At 39.3% G+C, this 26,841-nt stretch overlaps 1 protein-coding gene across 2 annotated transcripts in view; it reads right to left on the reverse strand.

Annotated features, from left to right (window-relative positions):
• The window catches only part of man1a2 (mannosidase, alpha, class 1A, member 2), a 132,038-nt gene extending 117,062 nt beyond the window's left edge, over window positions 1-14,976 (reverse strand). The window contains exons 1-2 of one of the 2 annotated variants that reach the window (XM_017436035.3): window positions 14,745-14,976; window positions 12,890-13,396 (exon numbers count right to left, since the gene is read on the reverse strand). In XM_017436035.3, the coding sequence (XP_017291524.1) occupies window positions 12,890-13,203 (314 nt within the window). In that variant the 5' untranslated portion in view covers window positions 13,204-13,396; window positions 14,745-14,976. Of the gene's footprint in view, window positions 1-12,889; window positions 13,397-14,160; window positions 14,670-14,744 lie in introns of those variants that run through there. The other variant, XM_037976071.1, reaches the window with a different exon arrangement.
• Between the last annotated feature and the right edge of the window lie 11,865 nt (window positions 14,977-26,841).

The raw sequence follows: 26,841 nt of genomic DNA on the forward strand, positions 1-26,841 counted from the left end.
GTACATATATATTGCTGCACTAAAATGCAGCAGATCTCATTTGTGAAAGTTCAGTTAAATGTCACTTCGAAATAAAGCTTGAAAAAAGTAAGAAATGAGATTATTTTTTCATATTTTTCAGAGAATAACTGACAACGTACGTAATTGGGGTATATCGTGATATATATCGTTATCGTGATATAAAATTATCCATATATTGATATAGGATTTTTTCCATATCGCCCAGCACTACCCTGGACAGGTCGCAAGTACATGACAGAGCCAAATAACCAAGATACTAAAATATCTAACAACATAACACATTAACACACCCACAACAAGTATAGGTAGGTAACACAGTCTGGCCCTGAAGCACAAACTGTAACACATTTGGTGGCTATGCTAGGAGATAGATTTAACAGTAGAAAGGAGTGTGATAGCATGAGTGTTAAAACACCAAATATTTGGGTGATAGTTAGCACTGTTTTTCTGTTTTTTAATATTGTCAAACAAATATATTTTAGTAAAAAGATAACTTTTTCTTCCATTTCATCTATGGTGCCTCAGAATGTTAAACTGACAAAAACACTTAAAACGAATCTGAACAAACTAAGATCCTGTATTCTAGATCAAGTCTATAAAACAGTATATCCAAAAACTCTGGTGCAAGACACCTTTGTTACCAGGATAGTGAGACTAGCGATGCTTATTCTGCTGTATCACTGCGTATTTTAGAAAAGTTAATCCTAAATTTGAGCCCTGAAAACCTAAGGCTCAAGTTTTAAAGTTGATGCCACATTCACCTAATCGCTCTAACTGACAGGGAGTCATTGTGGAGCTTTTTACTTAACCACGGTTACATTAACTTTTAAGAAAGACAAAAAAAGTCCTCTCTTCTCTTCACTGTTTGAGATTGAATTTAGTTTCATGTCTTCTGGTATGTTTCCATATCTTCCTGTCTCTCCAAGAAACTACTGTGCTGCACTTCTGCAACCCGTTCTAACCCAATTATCTTTTTTTTTTGTCTGGATTTCAAGAGGTCTTGTCACAACTGCTGCACTCCAGAGTGATGATAAATGGGAGACAGAGAGAGGCACCATCCCAGTGGGCACAAGTGATGTTTCACACACTGTCTTACACAATCTGACATAACCACACAAAAACACCATCTAACATGACTTGAGCTTGCTTGCTTATTTTTTCCCTGATCTATATGGTTGAAATGGTAAAGACACATGCAGTTCATATGCCACCCAACAAGCAACACTCCAGACTTCTCTTGCTCAACTTTATTCATAAATTATTGCAATCCTTCTCCTCCCTTTACTGTTTTCGAGTCAGAGATGCAGCTATGCCTGACAAACACGCAGTGACATCAAAAAACAACTATGGTACATATTCAATTAGATTAGTATAATGAAATAATGTCCTTTTAATTAAAAATGTGAGTTGGAACTAAGTATTGCTTCCTTAGGAGGTGGCTTCTTCGTATCCTTGTGAAAAGCCCTGTAAACATTATGACAAATTAATAATTTAAGTTTTATTAAGAATGTTTTTGTCTTTTTCCTCCTAGCCGATAGCAAAACATTATTATGCTGGAAACTGGACAAGATCTATTGTCTAAGTTTCTAACTGCTCCATATAAATTAAACTATTGACAAAGACTAATCATTTTATGCTGCTGCCTCAGAGCCAATACACAATTTGATCCAAAAACCCAAAGAAGCACATCGGCTTTAAAAACAATCGCTTTTCTTAAGCAAACTGATTTCTCTCTTAAATCCCGTAGCAAAAAAAAAAAAAAAAAAATCTTACAATCATCAATTTTAAGATTAGTCATTGCAATTTTTAATATCTATAAATGTATTTGTAGAAGATTAAAATGTCAGAGTCACGTTATCTTGGAGAGATAAAATTACCCTACTGCAACATTTAAACCAAACACACAGTTACTACTGTTTTGTGGCATAACAATATTTGTCTTTAACATTTTCTTCAACAGTAGTTTTCTGTTTGCCAAAGGTGTCTTGGTGGTCTCTCTCACTAACCTTCTTCTTCACGGTCACTCAGTTTGTGAGGACGACCTGCTCTTGGTAGTTTTACACATTTTCCATATTCCTTCCATTTCTTCACAATAGATTTAACAGAACTCCTGGGGACGTTTAGGGGCTTGGAAATCCTTTAGTATTCAGCCCCTGACTTCTACTTTTTAATAACCTTTTCTCTGAGTTGAATTAGGACAGTCACTTTGAAGGGGGTGAATATTTATGCAGTCACTCATTTTGCATTACATGTTCTTATTTAATTGATATCATGCTGTAGAAACTTGATTTCACTTTAATATTGATGGGTTGTTTTTTGTTGGGTTTTCTTTTTTTGTAAAAAAGGTAAATAAAATTTGACCAGGACTGAGTTATGACAGCAATAAAAGCATAAAACATCTAAAAAGGTGATTACTTTTATTGGCACCGTAGATATGAATTTATAATATGTTACTATCTTTGAAACCTGAAACTGATTCAGTGAATTTTTATCTTCAACTTTGTGTTACCTTCATAAAACCTGATCTTTTTGTTAAACTTTATATCTGCAAAATAAAAACAGACAAGGTACGAAAGGATGGCATGTTAGTGAAATAGGTGTCATTAGGATGATATTCTGCCTTTTGTAAAGAAACTATTATTAGTTGGCTTGCTTCATAATTCAGGAAGACTTTAAAGTAAAAAAAAAACCTTGTAAAAATCTCAATAGCACTGACAGTTTTAGTAATTTAAACAAATTTCTCTGAGACTTCTTGTTGGCTTAGAGAGAAACCAAATCAGCACTTCTGTAGAAGACAAACTGCAAAATCATGCAAGTTTTTCTTTAAAAACTTAAATTTTGGCAGTTTCATTTCTATACAATTCTTTAAACATGTATTATTTGACATCAAATGATGTAACGAATGAAATGTTGCAAAGTGGTCTATTAGGGTACAAAGGCTTGCAATCTGTGTCAGACATAACTGCTCACACACACACACACAGATCTTTAGCCAGTCTGAGGGGTTGTAGCTGTGTGTACCAGAGAAAACATGATGGCCACATGAAAAAGATGGAAACAAAACAAGACAAATGACAGGAAATCCGTTACACAGAGCAAATCTGTTTTTTCAAGGGAGTTGGTGTTAATGAGGAGGTTACGCTCAATCTTTTGACCCTGGACTAATTAGGATGGGTTCACATACAAAATGCTTTGAACGTAAATTCAAAAAAATGGTTTTATATTGAATTTAGCATGAACTGATTTTTCCAGAACAGACCAAAACACAGAGTCAAAATGGACAAGTGAATAAAGACATGTCAGTCACTTTTCAAAAGGGCCTACCTTATTTAAAACTTAGTAAATCCACTAAAACACCTTTTTTGCACCATGAGGACTATTAAAACCCTCCATTAATATTTCAAGGTTTTATCGGACAAGTTACAATGTGCCCTAATGTTAAGATTTATAAGAAATCAATATGCTGGCCGTAAGCCAAAAACTACAGCTGTAAGCCTCTGCTTTTGGAAAATATACAGCTCCACCAGAATGAGGAAAATACCCCACTCCCCTTTTTGCCAAATTCTCGCTGCAGCTGGAAACTCTAAGAACTCTGCCAGCCACTCAGGCAGGCAAGCACAAATCATTTTGAGGAAGTGCGCTCCGATAACACTTTAGCTGGCAGCTAAAGCAGAAAAAAAAAAAAAAACGGACAATGTTATAAATTTCACAGTTCAAGAGGGAAGGGTGTCCACCTTGTGACTTGAAATAGGTTTTGTTTCTCTGGAGAAAAGGGAAAAAACTAATTCTAGATGGTTGTTTGCTGCATATTTAAAAAATTGTTAAGTTTAGGAAGGCAAAAAAGGAGTCTTTATAGTTCACAAATTTGTCCACAACTATTAGTTTTATTTTAGTAAATATTTGTAGAAAACACCGAAATATTTTATGTCCTACTATCCTGTTTAAAGGCCTGACATATCTGATCGTTTCAGGGCCTTTCTGCCCAGCCCTACTGAGAGAGTGCGAGCAGCAGAGAAGCCATGTCTTGCTGAGTACAGCACAGAGAATCACTGTTTTAGTGCTGATTACTGTGGGGTTCAGGTCTGCTGTGTTCTGTGTATTGTGTCATTTACTAGCTGTGCTCCTGCAATAATATACTGCTGTAATGTTGCTATGTACAGAATTATCTTCGATCATCTAGCAACCCCCAACTCTGTGTAGAACAGCTAATTTTAAATTCTAACACGAGCTTGCCCTCTCAGCAGCTCTTTTGCAAAGCATCAACCTTGTTTTACACTCGATGCTTATTTAAAGTGCCATTTTCTGGTCCGCTAGCTTTGCAGTCAATAATGACCCAGCATTCCCCTACACTCCAGACAACTCAGCACGGCGGAAGTTTAGTTATTACTCTTCTTTTGCTTATGAGAATTATATTTGAAGCATTGAAAATGAGGCTCTACACCACTGAAACAAATCCTGGTGGTTGTGGTAACATATCAAGCCTCTGTAGGAGTTGCAAACTGAGACAACTTAGTCCTATTAACTTGGTCACAGGTCCAGAATGGACAAGAAGCCAGACAAGATGGTTTTAGCCTTTTATTGAGAGTCTCTGTCCTGCTTTGTATGTAACAAAATAAATGCTCATTCATTTTTTACCTTTTTTAAAGAAATTATTTTGATTAAATATCCTGTAATTCTGATTTCAAAACTAGTATATAAGCCACTTAAAACAAGACTCAGAATATGACTGCCACCAAAGTAACAAGGTCAGTTTAAAAAGTCAAATTCTTTTTCAGTAATTTACTGAATGTTTGTTTAGGAAAAATGTCTCTTTCTTTAAAAACAGTAATTATTTACCACGGTCACCTATGTGCTGCTCATTGAAGATTGCAACAAAGTGAAGATTCAACACAATTTGCTGACTTCCTTAAAGATAACTTTTACTAATTGGCATTTTAGAATGCACTGCATGTAAATGTATTATAAAAGGAAATGAGCTGACTGTAATTGGATTTGAATCGGGATCTGAATTGGATTTGTGACCTAAACTTTTTTTGGACAGTGCTCTGAAATGATTTTTGTTGTGAATTGGCACTATATCAATAAACTGAACTGACTTGAGAGCCAAACCTGCTGAAATATGTGTACTAACACCTGAAAATGGCCATCCATTTCTGAGTCATTTAATGAACTACAGGAGAAAAGGACCACAAACCTGTACAACTTGAATCAGCAGCAGAATGAAAATCAGTAATCTCCTATGATAAGAACTCACAAATGCACTTATTGATCCAACTTATTTTAGTGTACGTCTGTCACAGATGTCTTACTTTGGTTACTAGAAATAGGCAATGATTTCTAAATATTCAAACAGTTATAAAAGTATACAAATACGAATAGTTAACACAGCCGTTTTCTTTCCAACTGGCAATTGGTAGTAATGCACTGCTAACACTATCACAAGGTGAAAGAAATGCACTAAGCTGTTTCCTAACCAACAAGGTGCTTTTACTGGCAGGGGTGCAATGTTCAGCAAAACATCCACCAAAAAAAAAATTAAATTCACTTCTGTTTCTGTCACTGTAATTTAATTTTGAAAGGATTACAAAATGAAAACTACCCCTGTACTTTCCTCCACACTGATTCACTGAACTGGTGAAACAGAAGGATCTAGCCAACCAGGCTACTCAAAGTGCTTTACAGCACAATCTGTGCCATCATTTACCCATCCACACACACATTCATACACCACTCTACTGCATCTCTACAAAGCTAATCTATATTATAGAGTCTAATCAGTGCTTTAAACTCCATTCATACACCGATGGGACACATCAGAGGCAATGAGGGGTTCAGTATCTTGCCCAGGGACACTTCGACGTGTGACTGCTGCCAGGAATCAAACCTCCAACTCAGTCATTGGAGGATGACTGCTCTAACCACTGAGACAAAGGCGTACATGTGTACCCCCAACTTCTTTTCAGAGGCACGTCTTTATTTCAACTATATGAACAAGCTCAATTTTAAAACAAAAAGATAAATAGTTACAAATCCTAAATCATAAAGGGACTGCTAACATTAGGTCTTCTTAGATAAAAGTGATAAAAATTGTTTATATCAGTGTTGCTCTCTCTCACGTGTGAAGAAATTATTTTTGTTCAAAACCATGTTGTAATTGCTTAGTTCACCTGTGTATATTTATTTTTTAGCTGCATAAGAAGCAGTTTGCTAATAATATAACTAGTGTCATCGCAATAACACTGTGTAAGCAACAAAAAAAAAAAGGAAAAATGGGAATGACTGCACTTTGGTCATACTTGTATGTATCTGAGCTCATTGAGTGTGTATGGTGGGTGGCAAATATTCAAATAACAGTTTAAAAGTTTATCAGTTTAACAACAGATAAAGGTTGAATCGTAGTTTATTTCGTGGTATTATTTTTTTATGGGCCAAAAACTAATTTTTCCAGGAAATTGTTATGTTTTAGAAGATATTTTAAACACAGCCTCAAATGTTAAAGGCTTCGGGTCATCCATGTTATGAAATCAGACCATCTACCCAGCTTTGGTTGCCGAATTGTCTTAGCACTTGTGTCTGTGGGAGAGAAAACTGTATGTTCCAGCTGACTCCTAATTATTTTGGCGGCTGTTACACCTAAATAATCACACACAAAAACAACCAAGATTTTTTTTTGCTGCTGACAGCCAAATGAAGCATTACAACACAGAAATTATACCTAAAAATCAGACTAAATATGACAAATGAGTGCACTAAGATGTTTGCCTAAGCTATACAGAACACAAATTTGTTCAGCTGTAATGCTGATTCATGACCATGTAATAACAACAAAGAAAACTTTCAGCCCAGAAACACTAACAATAAGTGGCAAAGCAGTAAGGGCTAACACCAGATTATTTGCAGCCTTAACACTAAAATCTATATTGAGAAATGGAGTGTAAAAAGGTTGGGGGGGGTTTGTATTTTCTTTTTTACATTCCAGCGGAAAAGAAAAACAACTCGCTTGGGAAAAGCTTCTTATCTCAAACATACAGATCATCACACAATCAACACACATGCTCCCTTTCAAAAATATAGGGTGAAGGGCTGAAAAAAAACCATTTCCTTCTGAAATGGGAAATCGCCTCAAAGAGACAGACATCATTTGGGAAAGGGCCAGAGAAACTGAAGCTGCGTCAGATTGTCTCAGCTTTAGGCAGCTTCTGAATAAATGTGCCTCCCTTATAATGAAAGCTAAGTCTAATTATTACTTCACCGAATCTTAAAAAAAGTTTACATCACCCTAACAACATTTTGGCAAATCATTAAATCGTCTTCTAGCCACATAATGACAAGCTTTTTAATTACAACTGGCACCCTGTCCTGTAGGACATCTGTACTCGGTTGTTTTAATGATCATTTTATTTCTGCTGGTTCCCTGTTTGAATCTTTACATTCAGAGCTGACAAACGCAGACTTGGCTGGTGTAAATGCACCCTTGACTCGGCTGCTGGTGAGTGGGCCTATCAGCTGCCCTTTTGAGTTGTATCTGTGTCTGCCTTCGAAGTTAAGAATGCTTTAAAGAGGCTAGACACGGGCAAAGCAGCTGGGCCTGACAAAATTGCACCCTTTTTTTTTTCTAAAACTCGCTGCTGATATTTTTTTTTGATGAAAGTTTTCATCTGAGCCTTAGCACAAATAAAATCTCTAAAGTTTGGAAAGTGGCTAAAGTTCTCCCTTTGTTAAAAAGGATGTGAACCCAGACATGTAAACAAGTGCAGACCAATTTCTAAATTATCTGTTTTAGCTAAATTGTTCGAAAGGCTTCTCTAAGTCACATAAAATGTTATCTTCATTTCCGTCAGGTTTTAGAAAACAGCACAACACTGCTACAACAGTTCTTAATGTTCTGAATGAATGAATGAATGAATACAGGCTCTGAATAGTAAAGAATATTGCATCTCACTTTTTATTGACTTGTTAGAAGAATTTGAAGTAGCCAATAATAGCCTACTGGTAAATAAATACCTTATATCACATTGGTTAATCGAATCGTGCATTTTCCTGGTTCAGTTTTATTTTCATTTTACATCAATGATCTGTGTAATAATTTGTGAAATGTTGTTCAGTCTTGTCGGCAAAAACTTGAACTGGTTTTAAATGCAGTTAAAACCAAGCTTATGGTATGTTCTCATAAAAGGGAGCTACCAGGGAATATCCCAATTATAACCCCTCAAGAAAAGTTGGTTTCAAATTATTATAAATTATTTTTTTCTTGATTGTCAGCTGTGGTTTAAATCTCCCATTGCTAATATGGCAGCCAAACTTAAACTGAACCTGGGTTTTTATTATAAAAATAAATCTTTTTTCTCACTCAAGAGTTAGGAGGATCTTATTATCAGCCACTTTTTGCCTTTTCTTGATTATGGTAATGTGCTCTACATGAGTGCCACATCCAAATGTCTCCAGTCCTTGGACACCATCTACCACCGTGCCCTGAAGTTCATCACTGCTTGCAGCCACCTCACTCATCAGTGTGAGCTGTACTCTAAATCTGGCTGGTCTTCTCTGAGTGCACGCAGATACATACACTGGATGACTCTAATCTACAAGGCACTATTGGGCTTAGTTCCAGTTCACTTGTGCACTTTTATACAAAGAACGAACAGCCATTATATACCTTCTGCTTTAACAGTGTTGTCCATCTATCAGTTCTTTGTGTCAGAACTGAATTAAGGGAAAGGGTGTTCAGCTTTGCAGCCCCCTCGGCATGGAACACCCTACAGGCTGATCTGAAATTGCCAGACCTCATTTCTTTTGGAGCTTTTTGTTCTTTCCTCAAAGGCAAAGTCAGTGAGACCTTTGAACTTTGTGTTTTTAACTATTGCTGGTGCTTTTGACCATTGTCACTTAAAAAATCTCTAATACGCACTTTAACTTGAAAACCGTGTATGGGGTAAAATAATTGTATGTTTTATCCTATATTGTTACTTGTATTTGATCGTTTTATGATGTGTGCTACTGATCTCTTGGCCATTTCACCCTTGTAAAAGAGATCATGATCTCAATGGGTTTTTTATCTGGTTAAATAAAGGAAATGAAAAAAAGAAAAGGATCATCACTGTGATGAACGTACTTTAAACATGAGTCAACAACATCAATGTCAGAAGAAGATGATGCCTTTTCAAACAATTTAACACTTGCACCTTAAAAGACTGCACTACAACAGCATAGCAATCATGTTCACAGACAGTAATGTCAAACTTTCTGAAGTGAAATTGCCATCAAACAACCAATTTCTCTGACTGGTCATCAAACAGCAGACAGTAGCAATTCTTAACCTGCCAACAACTGTTGTAATCTGGATAAAACCTATAATATAGCTGAGGTCAAAGAAGAAGAAAAAATGACATGAACTGGAAAGTTTGACGAGTGATAAATGTTGGGGTGGGCGGGGGGGGGTGAACTGCCATCTGCGGAAAAACAAAAACATCTTTAAACCGACTGAGTCAATAGACACCAATAATGATGTTATTTTAAAAGCACAGCCTCCCAAACAGCAAAAGGCTTTAGGCCCCTTTCATCCTGGATAACGATTCCCCCTACATGCTCCACGGTCTATTAGAACGTGGCTGGATTTCAGCAAATTTAGAAAACTTCCTTCAGTGTGACAGCAATCATGCTGCTGCTGAGCTCTTAGTACTCATCAAATAGGTTCGTCCTGCCCTTTTTCCTGAGACGATCTCGTGCACCCTCACCACTCTGTGTGCCTGGCCGGGCACGACTTTCAGGCTCTGTCAGGACGCAGCTATATGATAGATAATCACCCCACGCTGGAACGAAGTTACAAGTACCATGTCTGCTCTAGGTTGTTTCCATAACCTTGTCATGATTACAGTCACAGACTAGGCATGAGGCCAGCATGGCCAGACGTGATTGAAATTCTTGACGACAAAGCCACACCGGAGCATGTGACCCCCATGTCATGAATGCGCCGCCATCAATTCCCTGATGCTCCACCTAGGACCCAGATATGCTGCTATCATGAAGAGAAATGATCACAAATCCCAACCTGGCTACAGAAGTTGTGTTCATGCTTCATATTCTAAAACAGGAATAGGCAACCCTGGTCCGCAAGTGCCACTATCCTGCATGTTTTACTTGTTTCTCTGCTCTAACACATCTGATTCAGTGGTTAAATTACCTGTTCATGTTCTGCAGAAGCCTGTTATTGACACACTGATTCAAATCATTGCGCTACCGAAACTTGGCGTCATTTGTGCAGACAATGGAAGCACTATGAACAACGTTGGCCCTGTGTTTTGCTGTTTTTTAAACTTATGGGGATTCTCCTGAGACTTCAGGAAGAGAGGCGCAGTGGAAGAAATGCTCTGGATGCCGCGATTGTTGCACGGAGTAGGACAGCTGTTATCCGACGGAGATTTCAGGCTTTACAGCGCCTTCAGCTGGAGGACAGACGGCATAAACGTTGCAGGGTAAACTAACGCTGTTGTTTATAGTCCTATTACTTCGCTACCGTTCCAAAATTGTCTATCGCTGTTTTCTTCACTCTTTATGCTTGAATCTGACCACACCCACGATTAATGAGTGAACAGGAGTTAAGCTTGCGTCACCCACGAAAGCAGGGCCGGCCCGCTGGCCGTACTCCAAAGCAGGGATCAAAAAAGCAGGAACCAGCCTCGAAAAAATGCCGGTGGAAATCCGCGCAAAGCAAGCTGAGTAGAGTGGAGCTGGGACCTTTAGAGCCGGTGGAAAAGGGGCATTAGTGGCCTCCACTGTGAAAATGGTCCATACATTGCTTTTAACAATTTTCCCCAAACATTCCAAAAACTAATGACCTAATATAATTTTAGTTTTACAATTATGTCTGATGAGTTTTGTGATTCAAAGAACTTATGTCTAACACAATATTAAAACTAATTTTTAAAAAAATATTATAGTACCTGAAGGTCGGTGTATAAACTTTGTGGGGACAATTGTCCTTGACCAAGTTCACACAAGGTGGACTTACACACACTGGGGGAACTGCAGATCTTATGGCAGTCTTTAGTTCCATTAGAATAAACAGAGAACTTCCAACTTGAGTGTTTATTCTAAATATAGTGATATTCAATATGTAGCTTGTTTACCATGACTCTGCAGCTCCTAATACTCAGGTATGTCAGTGTGTTCGTGTTCATGTCAAACCTGTCTGTAATTTACTAGGATGCAGGAGCGCATACAGAGAAGGAGGAGGAGACATGACAAGAGTGCTCTCCATGGCATAAGTTGGTCTGTCGTCTTGTATTTTTTTTTTTTTTTACTTTCTTCCTGCATTCTGCACGGCAACTTACATTAAATGAACATTACTGAAAGATTTTGCATTACAGGTTAAACATTTGTGTGATGCTGCAAAACTCTGCACAACATTTACATTATATCTGAGAATCTACTTTATCAATATCTTCTGTCATCAAAAAATTACATTAAACGTAAGACAAACAGAAAACTTCTCCAACCCGATGCATTTCAAATATTGCAAGACGAACTGGCTAAAAGATGTGAATAATGAGTGAGAATGAGCCAAAAAACAGCCACTGACTGCAGACAAACCAAATGACAAATTCTTTTTTAAACAATTATGCAAAAATATTTTTGTACGATCTATCCCACATGCACCAATGAGACCAGAACTAAAAAGGAAAGAGGTCAATCGTGTTCAGCTTGGCTGCTGTTAGAAATGAAGACGTGTTGAGAAAAGCAGCAAATATCAGCGCTCGGTTATCATTTCACACCAATTTTTGACCACAGCATGAGATGAAGCTATTTAAGATGCACAAGAGTATGACTACATGGCGTTGAAAACTATTTCCTAAATTTTATCAGCAACATTGTGAACTGCACTGCTAACGGAGTGGTCCTCTGTTTCTGTGGGGCTTTCTTCTTGCCCATCTTTGACAAACAGTTTGTAGTTTTTTGGTTTCTCTGAATCAATATTTGAATGCAGTGGAGGTCTGGTTCCTGAGTTGGTAGTTCATATTTGATACTCTGCAACCTGGACAGGTGGTTAGAACATCATTTGGCATAGTTCTAATTTTTTTTTTATTGTAAATCATTACTTTGATATCATGCTACAGCTTGAGGATTCAATTTGAAATAGTTGTTACAAAGAACACCATTATCACAGTCCAAAAAACACAATTTCTACAAATAAAAAAAAATTATTTTCTTGTGAACTGGGTTGTTTTGTCTTTACAGATTTTTTTTTCCTGGAACAAAACTCACCGTTTTTGAGGAATCTACAATGACGTTTTTGATTGTTCACTACCTTGTAGACGTATATGTCAGAGTTGTCTCTGAGTGACCTTTGTCCCACGCTGTTTTCAATCTGGTGCTGTATGTGTTTGCAGACGATGCGTTAGCTGTACGAGCTCCTCGCAAGCACTAATTTACAAGCCTGTTTAAACACTTATTAATTTATTTTTTGAAGCAGCCCGAAAGATTCCAACTTGTCCAATTAAACAAGTTCTGCCTCAAGGGACAGCACCGCAGAAATGGGGACAAGGTGATAAAATATCTGCTGTTAAGGTGCTTAACAATTAAAAACCAGAGGACAAACAAAAGGTGGAAGCATTCAGAGCAGAAGGCAGATGCTCTGAGGAATGAGAGACACGAGGGAGGAAGTAACACCTGTGCTGACGTGTATCTAAATGTTCAATCGAGTGTGCTTCGCTTTACACTACCACACCTACAGGCTGTCACAACAGGCTACTGCAACCAGTATCAGTACACCTGCCTTAAGGGCCTACAGGAAATACAAGAACATGAGACGACAAAAAAGAAAACTTTTAAAAGACATGAGACTGTTTGCAGCTGTCCTTTCAGTCCTTACCTGTGTCTGTTCTCATCATGTCCTCCTTGTCCGTGTATGATCACCTGTCCCGAACCGTGCTTCCCCTCTTTGGGTGAGTCGATGTGTGGGATGAGTACATCCTCCAAGCCCAGGTCAAAGCGCTTGTGCTTGGAGTTGTCCGGGAGGAAAAAGAAGGCCCCGAAGCATAACGTGATGAAGGCACTGAGAATAAGGAGGAGGATGAACTTCTCTGACAGCCTTAACGTCGCTCTGTGGTGTGGGAAAGAGGAGGCACCCGGCGACAGAGTGGGTATCCTGCGGCCCGACAGGGGCAGTAGAGCCGGCGTAGTCATAGTTTGACCGCTGAAGTAAAACCAAAATCAAGTGTGTGTGTGTGTGTGTGTGTGTGGGGGGGGGGTTACAGGTGCCACAGGTAGGATTGTAGACTATTATCTCATCCCGGCTTTGGTAAGTCCACAAACAAAACAGGACAGATGAACCTCAGAGAAGAAGTGAACAGTCAACCAGGGAAAGGTCATGACGAATCTGGAAAAAAAAAGGCCAGATGACAAACAAACAGAGAGGTTGTGTGTTACTAGCAAGTCAATGACAAATATTTAGAAAATTGTCAGAAAGTTTCTACTATCCGGACAGTTTTCTGACCAGATAATAGTACCATTACAGGCTTTAATTTAGTTGTTTCTCCCCCATCTCACCAAGAACTCCCTGACAGGCTCATTCCAAAATCAAAAATACAAAAAAAAAAAAAACACACATGATGACAACTCCAGAAAATTGGATCTTATCTGTCAAACCTTACCCCCAAACATCAAAGTAACAAACAATCCTCTTCTGTGCCTGAGATTTTAACAGCCCTAAAATATTATAACACCACCTCCGGATCGGTCCTGTCATCGCTGTCACAAAATAATCCTTAATCCTTTAGCAAAGAGAAAAATGAGAAACATATTTGTCAAGAGGCTTAAAGGTATCAAGGGCCATATCTGTGTGATGAACGACCCTCTGCGCAAACTGGAAACACCGACCGGACTGAGAATGAAGCTCACTTTATCCGGCTTTTATTTTGTGCTCTCAGTCCGGTATAGACTGCAATGTCACAAGCCGCGATTCAGTTCAGAAATAAATTTTTGAAAAAGGGGGAAAGGGAATAGTGAGATCAGCCTACATCATTTCGCGATTCCACCAGAGTCGACTGGAATAACAATTCAGAGGCGACAAAAAAAAAAAGAAAAAAAAGAAATCTGGGCTAAAAAGGGGGAAAACATCCTGACAAACACAACTGTACTCACGTCTTAATCTTCTAATTCGGTGTGCGTGTGGATTTAACACATATTTAATCTGAATGAGGATGAACTTGAAAGCTGTTCGGCTTCACTTCGGCCGTAGAAGACAGCTGGGTGAAAATGTTGGACTGCGCTGATCCTAAATGTAAAAAGAGGATGGACCGAGCGAGTAGCCTCTCAGGCATTCAAAGTATTATCGGACATGTTTATCCAGTTTAAAGCATCAGCCCAACGGCGTCCTCACACGCAGAAAAGCCGAGTTAATTGTCTGACAGTGCCAGCTTGTGTTGAGCTGATTAGCTTCAACACGGAACGCTAGCTAACGAGCAAGAGGCTAACTTGTCCTGCTAACACGGGGAGGAAAACGAGACACTGCTGTTTAAAGTGGCGAGTAAGGCTTTGATTAAAAACAACGAGGATGGCAATTGATATATCCCAGCGTGTAACTTTAGCCCCGCTGACATTTTAGCTAGCCAGTTCAGAAGCGCCCCAGCTTGATGAGGAGCTAGCTGCAATGCTAATGCTAAGTGTCTGGCTGTAAAGTGACAGAGGAGCTTTCCTCCTCCTGTGTGCTGCTGCTGCTGCATCACCTCCTATTCTCATTCACTCTGCGAAAATCCGAGCCAGTCGGGATTCCCGGTCTGCTTTTTGGAAAGAAGTCGCTGTCGAAGAAGATGTCCACGAAGACTGGCGGCTGCTGCTGCTGCTGCTGCTGCTGCTGCTCCGTCTCCGGCTCGCCGTGCGTCGGTTCAGAGCCACATAGCGTTACAGCTCGGCGGACGGTGGCCGCTCTGAGGGACCGCAACGTCAGACTGAGTGAGCTGCTGCCGCCGCTCCGACATCCAGCGTCAACTCTTCAGCCAGGGACCGTCTGACTAATGCATGGTGTGGCACAATTACTAGACACTACATGGAAGTTATTATTATTATTATTATTATTATTATTATTATTATTATTATTATTATTATTATTATTAATAATAATAATAATAATAATAATAAATGAACGAGTTAATTGGGCTCTCTGTATGAGTCTGGAACATTCACAACTAGAACAACCATTTACACCATATGGTCGCGAATTTTATCAAATTTGCAAAGAGCCACAACATTTACTTAACCCTCAAAAGTGAAATAAAACAGGGGTTTTTTTATGTTTCCTCATTTTATCTCCCGAGAACATGGAATAGTTTATGTTGCACTGTGGCATTTAAATTATCTTGTTTTAAGTGGCAATAATAAAAAAAAACTTTTTAGTTCTGTATAAGAAAAGAAAATGATTAAAATAAAATAAATAATATTAAGAATACTCAAGTATTAAGTTGTAATCTTAATGTCTTAAAAACAGTGAACACAATAAATAGTTCGGTTCAGTTTATTCTTACAGTGCCTGTTCACAACAAAAGGCATCTATAAAAAAACAAATCCAAATCAAAAATACAATTCAGATCCAGATTCAAATTAATTTACAGTCAGTTCAGTTCATATTACATTACATTCACATACAGTACATTATAAATTGTCAATTAGTAAAAGTAAAAAAAGCCACGAGATTGCATTAAAACTTCACTTTGGCACAATCCGCCGTCCTAATATATGGAGAGAAAATAGTCTCAAAATATGTGTGCATGTGTAAAAATATTTGTGTGTATGTAAAAGGTTTTGTGTGTGTGTGTAAAAATATTTGTGCACCACAACTGCTTCCATCCACCTCCATCAAAAAGAAAAACCCAGGGTAATGACAGCATGAATGTATAAACATGGAAACTAGAGTTTATCTTTTTGATTCAATAGATGTGCAGAACTACTTTCTGCTTTTACAAAAATTTGCCTGAAGTTTGTTGGAAAACACAGTGAATTTTCTGTTGGATTTGGAGAGCAATTGCACTTTACATGGGTGTATCGATTAGGTCAATAGTAAAACTGATCATTCCATTTTAAATGTGGGAAAACTCGAGTTATAATTAGCTCCAAGGCTACTAGTTTTAGACCTGTTGTGTAAATGGCATACTTTTTAAAAACGCTGCAGTCTATCAATGGAGTATTTTCCTAAATTTGTTAAACTATGAGCCTCTTTGCTCCCACTCATTTATCTGAGTACAAAAATGTAGTTACTTGTTCTATTGAAAGGAGAACAATGTACATATTTAATTTGAATAAAAGCACAAAACTACTACCATGTTTACATAAACAGATATTAGCCTTCTTATGAAAAACTGTTCCAATATTTGCAGTAAGTTTTAAGAAAAGTAATAATAGTTGAGTAAAAATGTACAATGTTTGTGCATTTAGCCAATTGATGTTTGAAATTCTTATTCCTCACTACAAATAAACTTTTGTAATATTGGTTTATCAATATGAAATGTTTCTGGTGTGGTAACTTTGTTATTTTGCAAGTTTTTCAGACACAGACCTCTGAAAAAGATATCAAATTTTCAAGGCTCCTCGAAACATTTTCCCCAGTACTTTTTTAAAGAATTGGTAAGCACACGCCCAGCTAATTTTTCTTTTTTTTACTCTTACTTACATGACTTTTATTTTAAATAGCATTCTTTAAAGGGAAATTTTATAGGCCGCTGTTTTTAGACTCAAATCATTCTGTTAAGTGGCAGAGTTGTAGTTTTTTTAGTCAATCCTTGAAAATAAAATTATACACAAACACATGTGAGATCATAAGATGAAACGCCCAGAGTATGTTGTGAACGACTTGCATCTACTACCACAATAAATTTTAGCTCAATTTCTGTGAAATTGACAGTTATAGCTACTTTAGTGTTGCTATTGTTGATTAGCATTGGCAGCCATCTTTAATTGAATTAATTGACAAAGCTTGGTGTGTTTGGATTCAGATCAGACAGACACAACTGCTCTTCGTGCAGCAGGAGAGACCTCCAGGCAGGTAAGACCACCTGAGACTGTGGGCAGAAAAAGGGAGGTCTTTCGGAGCAGGGAGCAGGCTAACGGGAGAGTCCAGGAACAGGTGAAGTGTCAAAGCCGGGAGAGCAGAAGCCAAATCCAAATCGATATGAACCAGTAAGCAAAAGTCCAGTGAGTAGAAACAAGGTCGAGAGCCAGGGATCACAGTCAGTAGCGGTATCAGGCAAGGAGGAGGCAAAGGTCGTTAGTCGAGAGTCAGACAAAAGGTCAGGATTGAGGAATCAGGCATGGACTGTGGAATAACACTGGTCATCTACTTGGTGAATCGGTCAATAATCTGGCACTGACTCAGTGTGGAGGAAGAGTTTAAATAGTTCCAGACACAGGTGAACAGGATCAGGATAATTGCAGTGGCATGAGACCAGGAGGCGTGGCAGGAACAGGGAAACTGTGACATTAATGTTATAAAACTAAAACTAAAACTAAAACAGGCGACAAACAAACACATTCTTCAAAATATTCTGAGTGCTCTAACTAACAGAATGCTTGTATGTCCATTTATTGTGTGCTGGACTCCCCCTTTGCGCCCTGGCAACTGGTTAATTATAAAATGTGGGAAACTCTACTAATCACAGTGCAGCCCGCTGCACCTCCACAATCAGTCTTCTGCACATCTGAGAGGAGACACAACCCTCTGTTGTTGGGAGAGTGAGAACAATTTGCAAGCTATCCAGTTTACATCACATCTCAGCTTTAAAAGCTCAACTCCACACTCTCTATTTCTGAATTGAGAAAGCTCCTCGGATGAGAAGCGAAACGTCTTGAACTACAGAATAGAAGTCCAGTTGTTTTTGTTTTTTAACCTTTTTTGAATTTTTACCATGGCCTGGATGACTGAGAATCTACACCAGCAGACTCCTAAAGTTAATCGGCTGTAGATGTGCATCCAATGATCAGTTTCTGAAAGATTTATTAAAATTCACAGTGACTCATAGGATACACATTTTTGTCACAGACAGACATGAACAGACACATTTTTTTATGCATTTGCCTTTCGGTGGTGGGTGATAATGAAAATAAATAAATAAAAACCAACCAACCAACCAACCAGGTATGTAATTAAAGCTTCTAACTAAAACTGCAGGCAAGCCCTGACGAATGACCTTTCTTGACCAAATGAGGCTCCACCCACTAGACCTCATCAACTCCACTGGAAACAAAAGAAAGAATGTTATTGGATGTAGAGTTAGTGTATACGCCTCAAGTGCAGGATGAGTCATCAAGGTTTTATTTAATCAGCTTCCAGATAAAAGACAGTCTCCAAATTACAGAGTGTACCTTCAAGGCAACTTTTGTATTCATTCCTGGGTCAAATGTTGGTGTATCAGTGATACGCAGAGCAAAGGGCAGCTCATTTTTAAAAATTTACACATCCAGTTTTATTTTTTATTTACCTCACATGTTCCAAACTGAGACATTAATAAATATGCCTTCACATAAAACTGGGCCACAGGTGCTGGATGTAAAACATGAGAATCACAAGATACGAATGGGGGAAAAAAATCTATGCAAAGGAACATTTAGAGCAAGAACAGCTTTTCATAATCTTTGCTTTTAGCAAAATTTGATCATCGAATACATATTTTTTGAGAAATCTTTTGTGGAACTAATAAAGCTACTGCCCAAAAATCAAACAAATGTCAACTTCTAAAAATCCCAGTAAGTAGTAGTAGTAGTTTTACATTTACTTTTGTCATAATCTAAGCTGTGACAGATCCTGGCTCTTTTTAAGAATATCTACAAAATTTATGTTGAAACTCTAGGTTAAAACCTCTTACTGTTTGTCTTTTAGGGTTTTTTGGACAAGAAACGGTAAACAAATCTGCATAGATTAACCTAAAAATTCTATTTTTTTGACAGTATTAAATAATATAACAAATAAGAACTTGCTGAATACGTCACCTTTTTTCTGGGGAGCAGAGGGAATACGTAGCACTATCCCTCAGACAGGCAGACAGATATAGTTTTTAGAGAGCAGAAGTTTGTTTGAGGCTCAGTTTTTAGTTTGTATAAGTTCTAATGAAGAAAATGTTTAACTGTAAGTGGTGGAAACTAATTGTGGTCACACATGTCATTTTTATTATCAGGTTTCACAGAATTAGTCAAGGGTGAGCAACTTGGCAACAAACAGACTCAGGAGACGACAAGATAAGGTAAGTGGTTTTATTTACAGTGTAGGATAGGAGCGGGACCGGATCTGGAAAGGAAGGTAACAGGTAAGTATTTGTGGAGGTCAGCAGGGAGATTGTTCTTACAAATTGTAGCAAAGGTCCAGTGCTTACTGATAAAGGAAGTGAGTTCCACACAGAGGAGGGTGAAGTAAGGAATCCAGTGGTGGGTATTTACAGAACGTTGTATCCAGCTTTGTTGATTCCAGACACGGAGGTAAGTATTCACAGGTACATGTTCCACAGGTAGGTTATTTCTTTGGTGGAGGCAGACAGGCACAGCGTGGATCCAATCAGGTGAGTGACTCAGAGAGAACTCCTTCGATGAGGGCAGCAAGGTACACAGATCAGATGTGCTCCAGGAAGCAGAATATTCCAAATGTAACAACTTTTGAAAATGTGCTTTTATTTTTTTAATACAATGTTTGAAATTTCACCAAATCCTGTGTAACACTAAAGAATCGGATATTTTTTGTCATATTTTAAGAATGTTATTATTTTATTTATTTCGGCAAACCTGTAGTACCTGTACTGCCCCTTTGAGAGAGCGTCTAGTGAGGTCGGTGCTGTATCGCTCTCAGTTGGCGCTAGGCTGCCTGAGAAGAGGTAGGGAATTTTCTTTGCTCTTGTTTAAGCTTGCGTTTTGTTAAATCTGTAAGATAGTTGAAAATATATGTAGCTGTGAATGTTGGTATGTTTTAATACATGCAGAGGAGTATTCTTTTTGACAAGTTAAGAACATTTTTTTTTAGAGCAGATATTGCTAATAGTTGCTAATAGGGTTTCTCCATGTGCTTATCTGCTAGGGGAATTCAGACTCTTGTGAATGCTGCATGTTAAAGAACATTTTCATTTCCATATGTGCAGGCCACAGTCAGCGACCTGCAATAAACATCAACCAGCAACTCGTGGTCTGACTCCCCTTTCTATCAGAACACAACGCAGAACGCCCGTTACAATGGTGCCGTGACCTTTCTGTTGGATCTTATTTGGAGACGGACATCAGCTCATCCACCGTGGGAAGCTGTTTAAGCTTTGTTTTTATTTCCTTTTCACACCGTTGAGGTATTTCTGTGGGACTCGCTTTACTATAATCAAAGTATTGATTATGTTATTGGAAGTTATTTCCTATCTTCCAGTGTTTATTTTGGGTATCTGTTAGTATTTGGTAACCAATCCTGTTTTTGTTTTGTTCTTGGCTTGTCACCATTCTTTTTGGTTTTGTTCAACATTTGAACATTGTGTGTGCAGCTTGGGAGTCATGGCTGAGTTTAAAACCTACGTTGTTAAGGGTGGGGACCCAGATCTTGTGGCTCGCCCGTACAAATTTGGTATGGAGAGGGGAGTTCTTAACCTGACACCAGAACCCAGAACCCCAGGACAGAGGGATACTACGTTTGATACCCCACAATTTACTTCAACCCGGATTTTAAGCCAGCCTGTGTCGAATCAGGTTGAGCAGAATACAGATCTAGGCTTTCTTATTACTCGGTTGGCTGAGAAACTGGGTGATTCTATTAGAGCTCAGCTACTTTCTGCTGAGAACCTATGTAGCACAGGGGCTTCCAATCTGTCACGTGAGGAAGTTCCACCCAATGTGAGCTTTGTTATGTACTCTGATGCAAAAGAGCCACCTATATTTAGGGGTGATGGCTCAGACAAATTCACAGTACATGAATGGGAGAGTCTCATGTCTTTGTACTTAAAAAAAAAGCTGTCTCTGTTCATGAACATTCCCAAGAAATATTAGCAAGGCTAATGGGCAAGGCGGCGGGCGTGGTGAGGCTCAAACTGCGTAATGATAAGTCTATTGATCATGTCAGAAGCCCTCATTTAGTCTTTGACATCTTAAAAAGACACTTCAGTAAGCTGACCTACTCCAGTATGCCACTGGAGGATTTCTACAACACACTGCCTATGCCTGGCGAGGACGCCATGGAGTACTGGATACGGTTGAACAAAATGATGGATGTAGCAGATGAATGCTTTAAAAGACAGGGTCGTGGGATCGATGACCCACAACACGAGGTGAGCATGATGTTTATTAAACACTGCCCTGACAAACCTGTTGCCAGTGTTTTCAAATTTAAGTCTGCGGAGAAGTGGTTGACGAGCGAGATCCAAGAGAGGCTGGATGAACATATGATGGGGAAGAAATCCCAGACTGCCTCACACACTCAGCAGCCCAGAGAGAACTCCACAGTGCACAAGGTACAATCCCAATGTCATGTACATAAGACTGACAGTCCTGTTTCAGACATTACTGACCCAGCTAGACAGCCTAGGCTCCCTCCACCTGCTGCGTTGTTGGCTGCTGGCGCTGATAGTGACTGTCTGAGAAGCCTGGTAAACCTGTTGGACAGGTTAGTGCTACAACAGGACCAGGTGTCTAGAACCCAGAGTGACAGAGGTGTTGCACCTCATCCTTTGCAGAGGGCTTGTAGGACTTGTGGTTCTCAAGACCATTCTACATTGAATCACTGTAGATGGGAAAATCGCTGCTTAAAGTGTCTGTCCCCAGGCCACTGAAAGAGAGATTGCCCTCAGCAGTCTGCACAGCAGAGACTTCAACCTGAAAGCAACTCTGCTGAGCCGAACCAACGGTTAAACTAGAATACCCATGCCTGGGGGGAGGTGGAGTGGGTTTTGCACAGGAATCCCTCTCCAACACCTGTGATTTGACTGACCTCTATGAAGCTAGCTGTGCCGTTGCACCTAAGGGATCCAAAGTAATCATTCAAGCAGCACATAAGATTCAGGCATTCAGTGAGCTGATGACCCCTGTCATCATCGGTCACTCTGTGCAGCTTAATGGCATGCTAGACACTGGTTCAATGGCTTGCAGTATTAGTGAGCATGCAGTGGAGAAGCTGCGTGTTGCTGGAGTTTTGCCTGACAAGCAGCATCCCCAAGACAGCATAATTCTTGTGGGCTGTGGGGGTATGCGGACTGAGCCCGAAGGGTTTTATCACTTGGAGATGCAGCTCTATGGGGTTTCCTGTAGTGTACCCACCTTGGTCATACCTGGTCAGCAGGATGATCTCATTTTGGGCTCCAATATTATTAAACACATCATTCATGTTCTGAAAGGGGGTGAGAACTATTGGAACATTGCATCTCGACATGACTTTGCCTCTAACCCAGAGATTGGACTGTTTTTGTCAGTGTTCACGAATGTTGAAGGCTGGAGGGGTGCCGAGGTTCCAGACAAAATTGGCACTGTGAAGTTGACTCAAGCTGTGACCCTGCTTCCCAGACATGAACATCTAGTCTGGGGAAGGCTTCCTGCCAACATTCCCATGTCAGCGGGAAGTACTATCATTGTAGAACCCACCTACTCAAAAGCTATACCAAGGGTTGTTCTTGTCGGTTGACTCATCACACCACTTTGGGGTGATAGATGGGTGCTGATGACAATAGTGAACCCAGCTGACAAAGCTGTAACCTTGAAACAGAACTGCAAGTTGGCTGATGTATCACCATGCTTAGCAGTTGAGGACTTCAGTGTCTTTCAAGGACTGCACATGGCTGTAGAGGAACATTCCGGTTGCCATACCGGAGTTTCCCCTGCTCATTATAAGAAATTGAGGCTTGCACTGAATGACATGTGGGAAAAAGGGATCATCAGGAAGTCTTCAAGTGAATATGCCTCCCCGCTGGTGATGGTATGGAAGAAAGATGGTGGACTTTGCATTTGCAACGACTTCAGGTGGCTGAATGCCTCACCAGTCTGACTCTTTGGCTGCGCTTGGAGGGAACTGCTTATTTAGCACGATGGATCTCACCTTAGGTTTTTTTAACATCCCCATGCATGAAGAAGACAAGAAGTACACGGCTTTCACGACCCCTCTTGGACTGTATGAATATAATCGCATGCCGCAAGGTCTTTGCAACAGTCCAGCATCATTCATGCGGATGATGATCTGAATATTTGGGGATATGAACTTCACAAAGCTCTTGTGCTATCTGGATGACTTGCTTGTGTTCGCACCATCAGAGGATGAGGCTCTGTCAAGCCTACAGATGGTCTTCCTAAGGTTACGAGAAAACAACCTCAAGCTAGCTCCCAAAAAGTGCCATCTGATGCGGAAACAGGTCAGTTTCCTAGGGCATGTCATTGATGGCAACGGCTTGTCTGTGGACCCAGGAAAAGTGAAGGTGATCACCAAGATGTCAACATCAGACCTCATGGAAGAGGATGGTTGTACTCTATCTGTTAAAAGAATCAAGTCTTTTCTTGGCATGGTGTTTTACTATCAACATTTTATCCCAAACTGCTCTTCCATAGCAAAACCTTTGTTTGCACTTACTGCAGGACAAAGAAGGAGGGGACGGGCAGCTAAGGACAGGAGATTCCAGGGCACCTATCGTAAACTGACACCTGATGACTGGACGGAGGGATGTGCACATGCTTTTCAGAAGTTGAAGACCATGCTATTGGAATGTGTCATGCTTGCCCATCCAGACTTTGATGAGCCATTTCCCCGAGGAGAATCCAAAGCACGACCTGTCGCCTTTGCGAGCAACACCCTCAGTGCATCACAACAAAGATACCCAGCCCACAGGTTGGAGTTTATGGCTCTAAAATGGAGTGTCTGTGAAAAATTCAGCCATTGGCTGAAGGGGCATAGTTTTACCATCTGGACGGATAATAACCCCCATTACCTACCTCCTGATGAAGCCGAAGCTTGATACATGTGTGATCCGATGGGTGTCAAAACTTTCTTCATACTCCTTTGACCTAAAACATCTGCCTGGAGGGAGTAATGTGGTTGCCGATGTCTTGAGTCGGGACCCCTTTGCAAAACCTATCAGCCGTAGACTGTTGGAGGAGTCATATCTGTCCCTGACACGAGAAGCTGACAAGGTCAATGAAGGTTCTGTGCAGAACATCTTCACATTCGGCTGTCAGTCCCAGTCTGATAGACCAGTGTTTCAGCCTTCACTGAAGGGTCATTATGGCACAGCTGAAGTCAGAGCTCTTTGTCAAGTCCACCATGACTGGATTGAGGGTGCAGAATCCAGAGCTCTGTGCTTGATGCAACTTACTCAGCAACTGCAAGGTGGACAGGAAACACTCCCTGTGTTTTCCGTTCAGGAACTGAAGTGCAGCCAACTACAGGACCCAATCATTTCTAAGGTGTTGCCCTTTGTTGCTGCTAGAAAACGACTGTCTAGACGAGAAAGACTTGGCAGGGACTTGATTACCAACAGACTGCTGAAACAGTGGGATAAGCTGGAAGTCCGTGATGGTGTGATGTACAGAGTGACAAAGGATCCCTATACCAAGCTTAAAAGGTTCCAATTTGTACTACCCCATTGTTTACGAGACAAAGCCCTGTCTGGCATTCATGACCTGGCATCAAGGACAAGACTGTACTCTATCTCTTGCAAGACAGCATTTCTATTGGCCAGTTATGAAAAAAGATGTGCGTTCTTATATCAATTGCTGCCAGAGATGTGTATGTGGAAAAACACCAGAACCCGCAGCTCGTGAACTTTTGGAAAGCATTAAGAGTTCTGCACCAATGTAGTTGGTTTGCCTGGATTTCTGGTCTGCTGAGGATAGCAAGCACTGATGATCCTGATCTGCTGCAGCTGAGTATGATTAGTCTGCCAACCAATCAGGAACTGGAACTGGTAAGCCAGGAAGCAAACATTTATGCCACATGTATGTGTCAATAGTGTTTTATGTAAGAGATATGACAATTTAAAATTACCTTTCATTTCAGGTTTTGAAGAGAAATTCTTGAGTTCACTGGATGAAACAGGCCAAAAATGCTTATGTTTTGGTGTATAAATTTAATAAGAAGTGTAAAGTTTGTGGGCATTAGAATAGTTTGTAAAACCTTCAGAAAGTCAAGACACCTCAAAAGTTAGAGAGTCTGACATAAGTTAAATGTTCTGGAGTAAAACCTCCAAAAATCATAAAACTTAAACTGCAGATTAGTAAAAACTGTTAAGGATGTCAAAATGCAGGTTTAGACATGCAAAGTCCAACTGTCTGTGACCCATTTAAACTTTAAATAATGTTTCTGCTGTGAACTATGTACATATGTTGGAATGATATAACTCCAAACAGTGTTGGAGTTTCTTGCTCATTTTGGCACAAATTGAAAATTTGCATCATTCACCACATATTGCAAGACTATCTCAGTGACAGTCCGCTTAGCTTCTTTAGAAGACAAAATAACATTGTGTCTTAGATATTACATCATATGTAACACCAACCAGCTGAAAGACCCATAATCTGTACATTATCATTAATCTTGTGACTTACAGTCAGGGTAATTGTAACATTTTCTCTGCATTGATCTTTATGAACACTCAGAAAAGTGCAGCATAACATAGAAGTCTTTAAAACTATCCCTACTCTAATAAAAATCGCTCAGCAATGGCCCCTTATACTTAAAGTAAAACCTTTATGGACTAGACTAGAGTACATGGTGCTTCTGGTAGCTTTCACAGACCCCTGAGCTCTGAAGATGAACAACTTCATTACAGGGAAAGCTATATAAGAAGGTGTAATGATGAAAACAGGTTTAATTTAAATTCTAAAGACAGCAGAATGCAGCAAATGTTTTTTTTTTATTATTTTATTTTTATCCCTAATGTAAAATCACATGCAATACAGTGATACCACAATTCTGAGATCAGAGCAGTACAGTCTTGTCACGCTTTTGATTTTCAGATCTCATGTCGCCTTTCATAACCATGAGCAATCATGTAACTGTCTGTGTGTGTGTGTGCGTTTGTTTGTTTGTTTGTTTGTCTGTTAGCAAAGTATCTCAAGAACCACTGGATAGACAAGCAATGAACCTCTCAGAAAGTAATCACTGAATGTCCATCCATGACTGATTAACCTTTTGAGTCAGTCCAATTCAAGATGGCCACCACAGCTAATCAACCATAGAAAACACAAAAAGTGCTATAACTCAGTCAGTTTTACAGACATTGAGGTAATAGCTGGTGTGGTAATAGCTGAGAGTCCTTCACAACACATAAACACCAACAGGCATTACATGTGTGTTTAAAACATTTGGCACGCAAAGCATCAAGCAACATACATTCCTTCAAGGAAAGCAACTTTTTATTTTTTTTTATTTGCTTTCTTCCATTTATCTGTTCCTGTTGTTGGCTATTTTTTAAAACTTATAGATAGATAAAAGAAAAATGCTTTATTCTCAGTAATAAACTTAAAATAGGGTTCCTACTGTATTCCTTAACACATCCAAAATCTAAAAGAAGTATAATTGATTTAATTCTTTTAGAAAATCAATAAAAAAAAAATTATCTAAAAACATGAATACTGGGTTTTGCTTTTTATTTTTTAAAGAAAAATGTGGTTCACATAACAAAGAACCACAATATATTTAGTGGCTCTTTAGGTGCATAAACAACTTAAAGGGGGAGCGTTCATTGGCAAAATGGACATTACCCACCATCTATCATGGCAGAGTTTTAGACTGAGATCATCCTGTGTTAGCAAATGATAAAGTTGTAGCTGTTTTGGTCCAACCTTGTTATGTGTGATCTCATGCGATATCACAAGATGATCTGTTCAGAGTATGTCTTGTAAATG

Source organism: Kryptolebias marmoratus, linkage group LG6 (assembly GCF_001649575.2).
Source record: "Kryptolebias marmoratus isolate JLee-2015 linkage group LG6, ASM164957v2, whole genome shotgun sequence".
In the NCBI taxonomy this organism is placed as follows: Eukaryota; Metazoa; Chordata; class Actinopteri; order Cyprinodontiformes; family Rivulidae; genus Kryptolebias; species Kryptolebias marmoratus.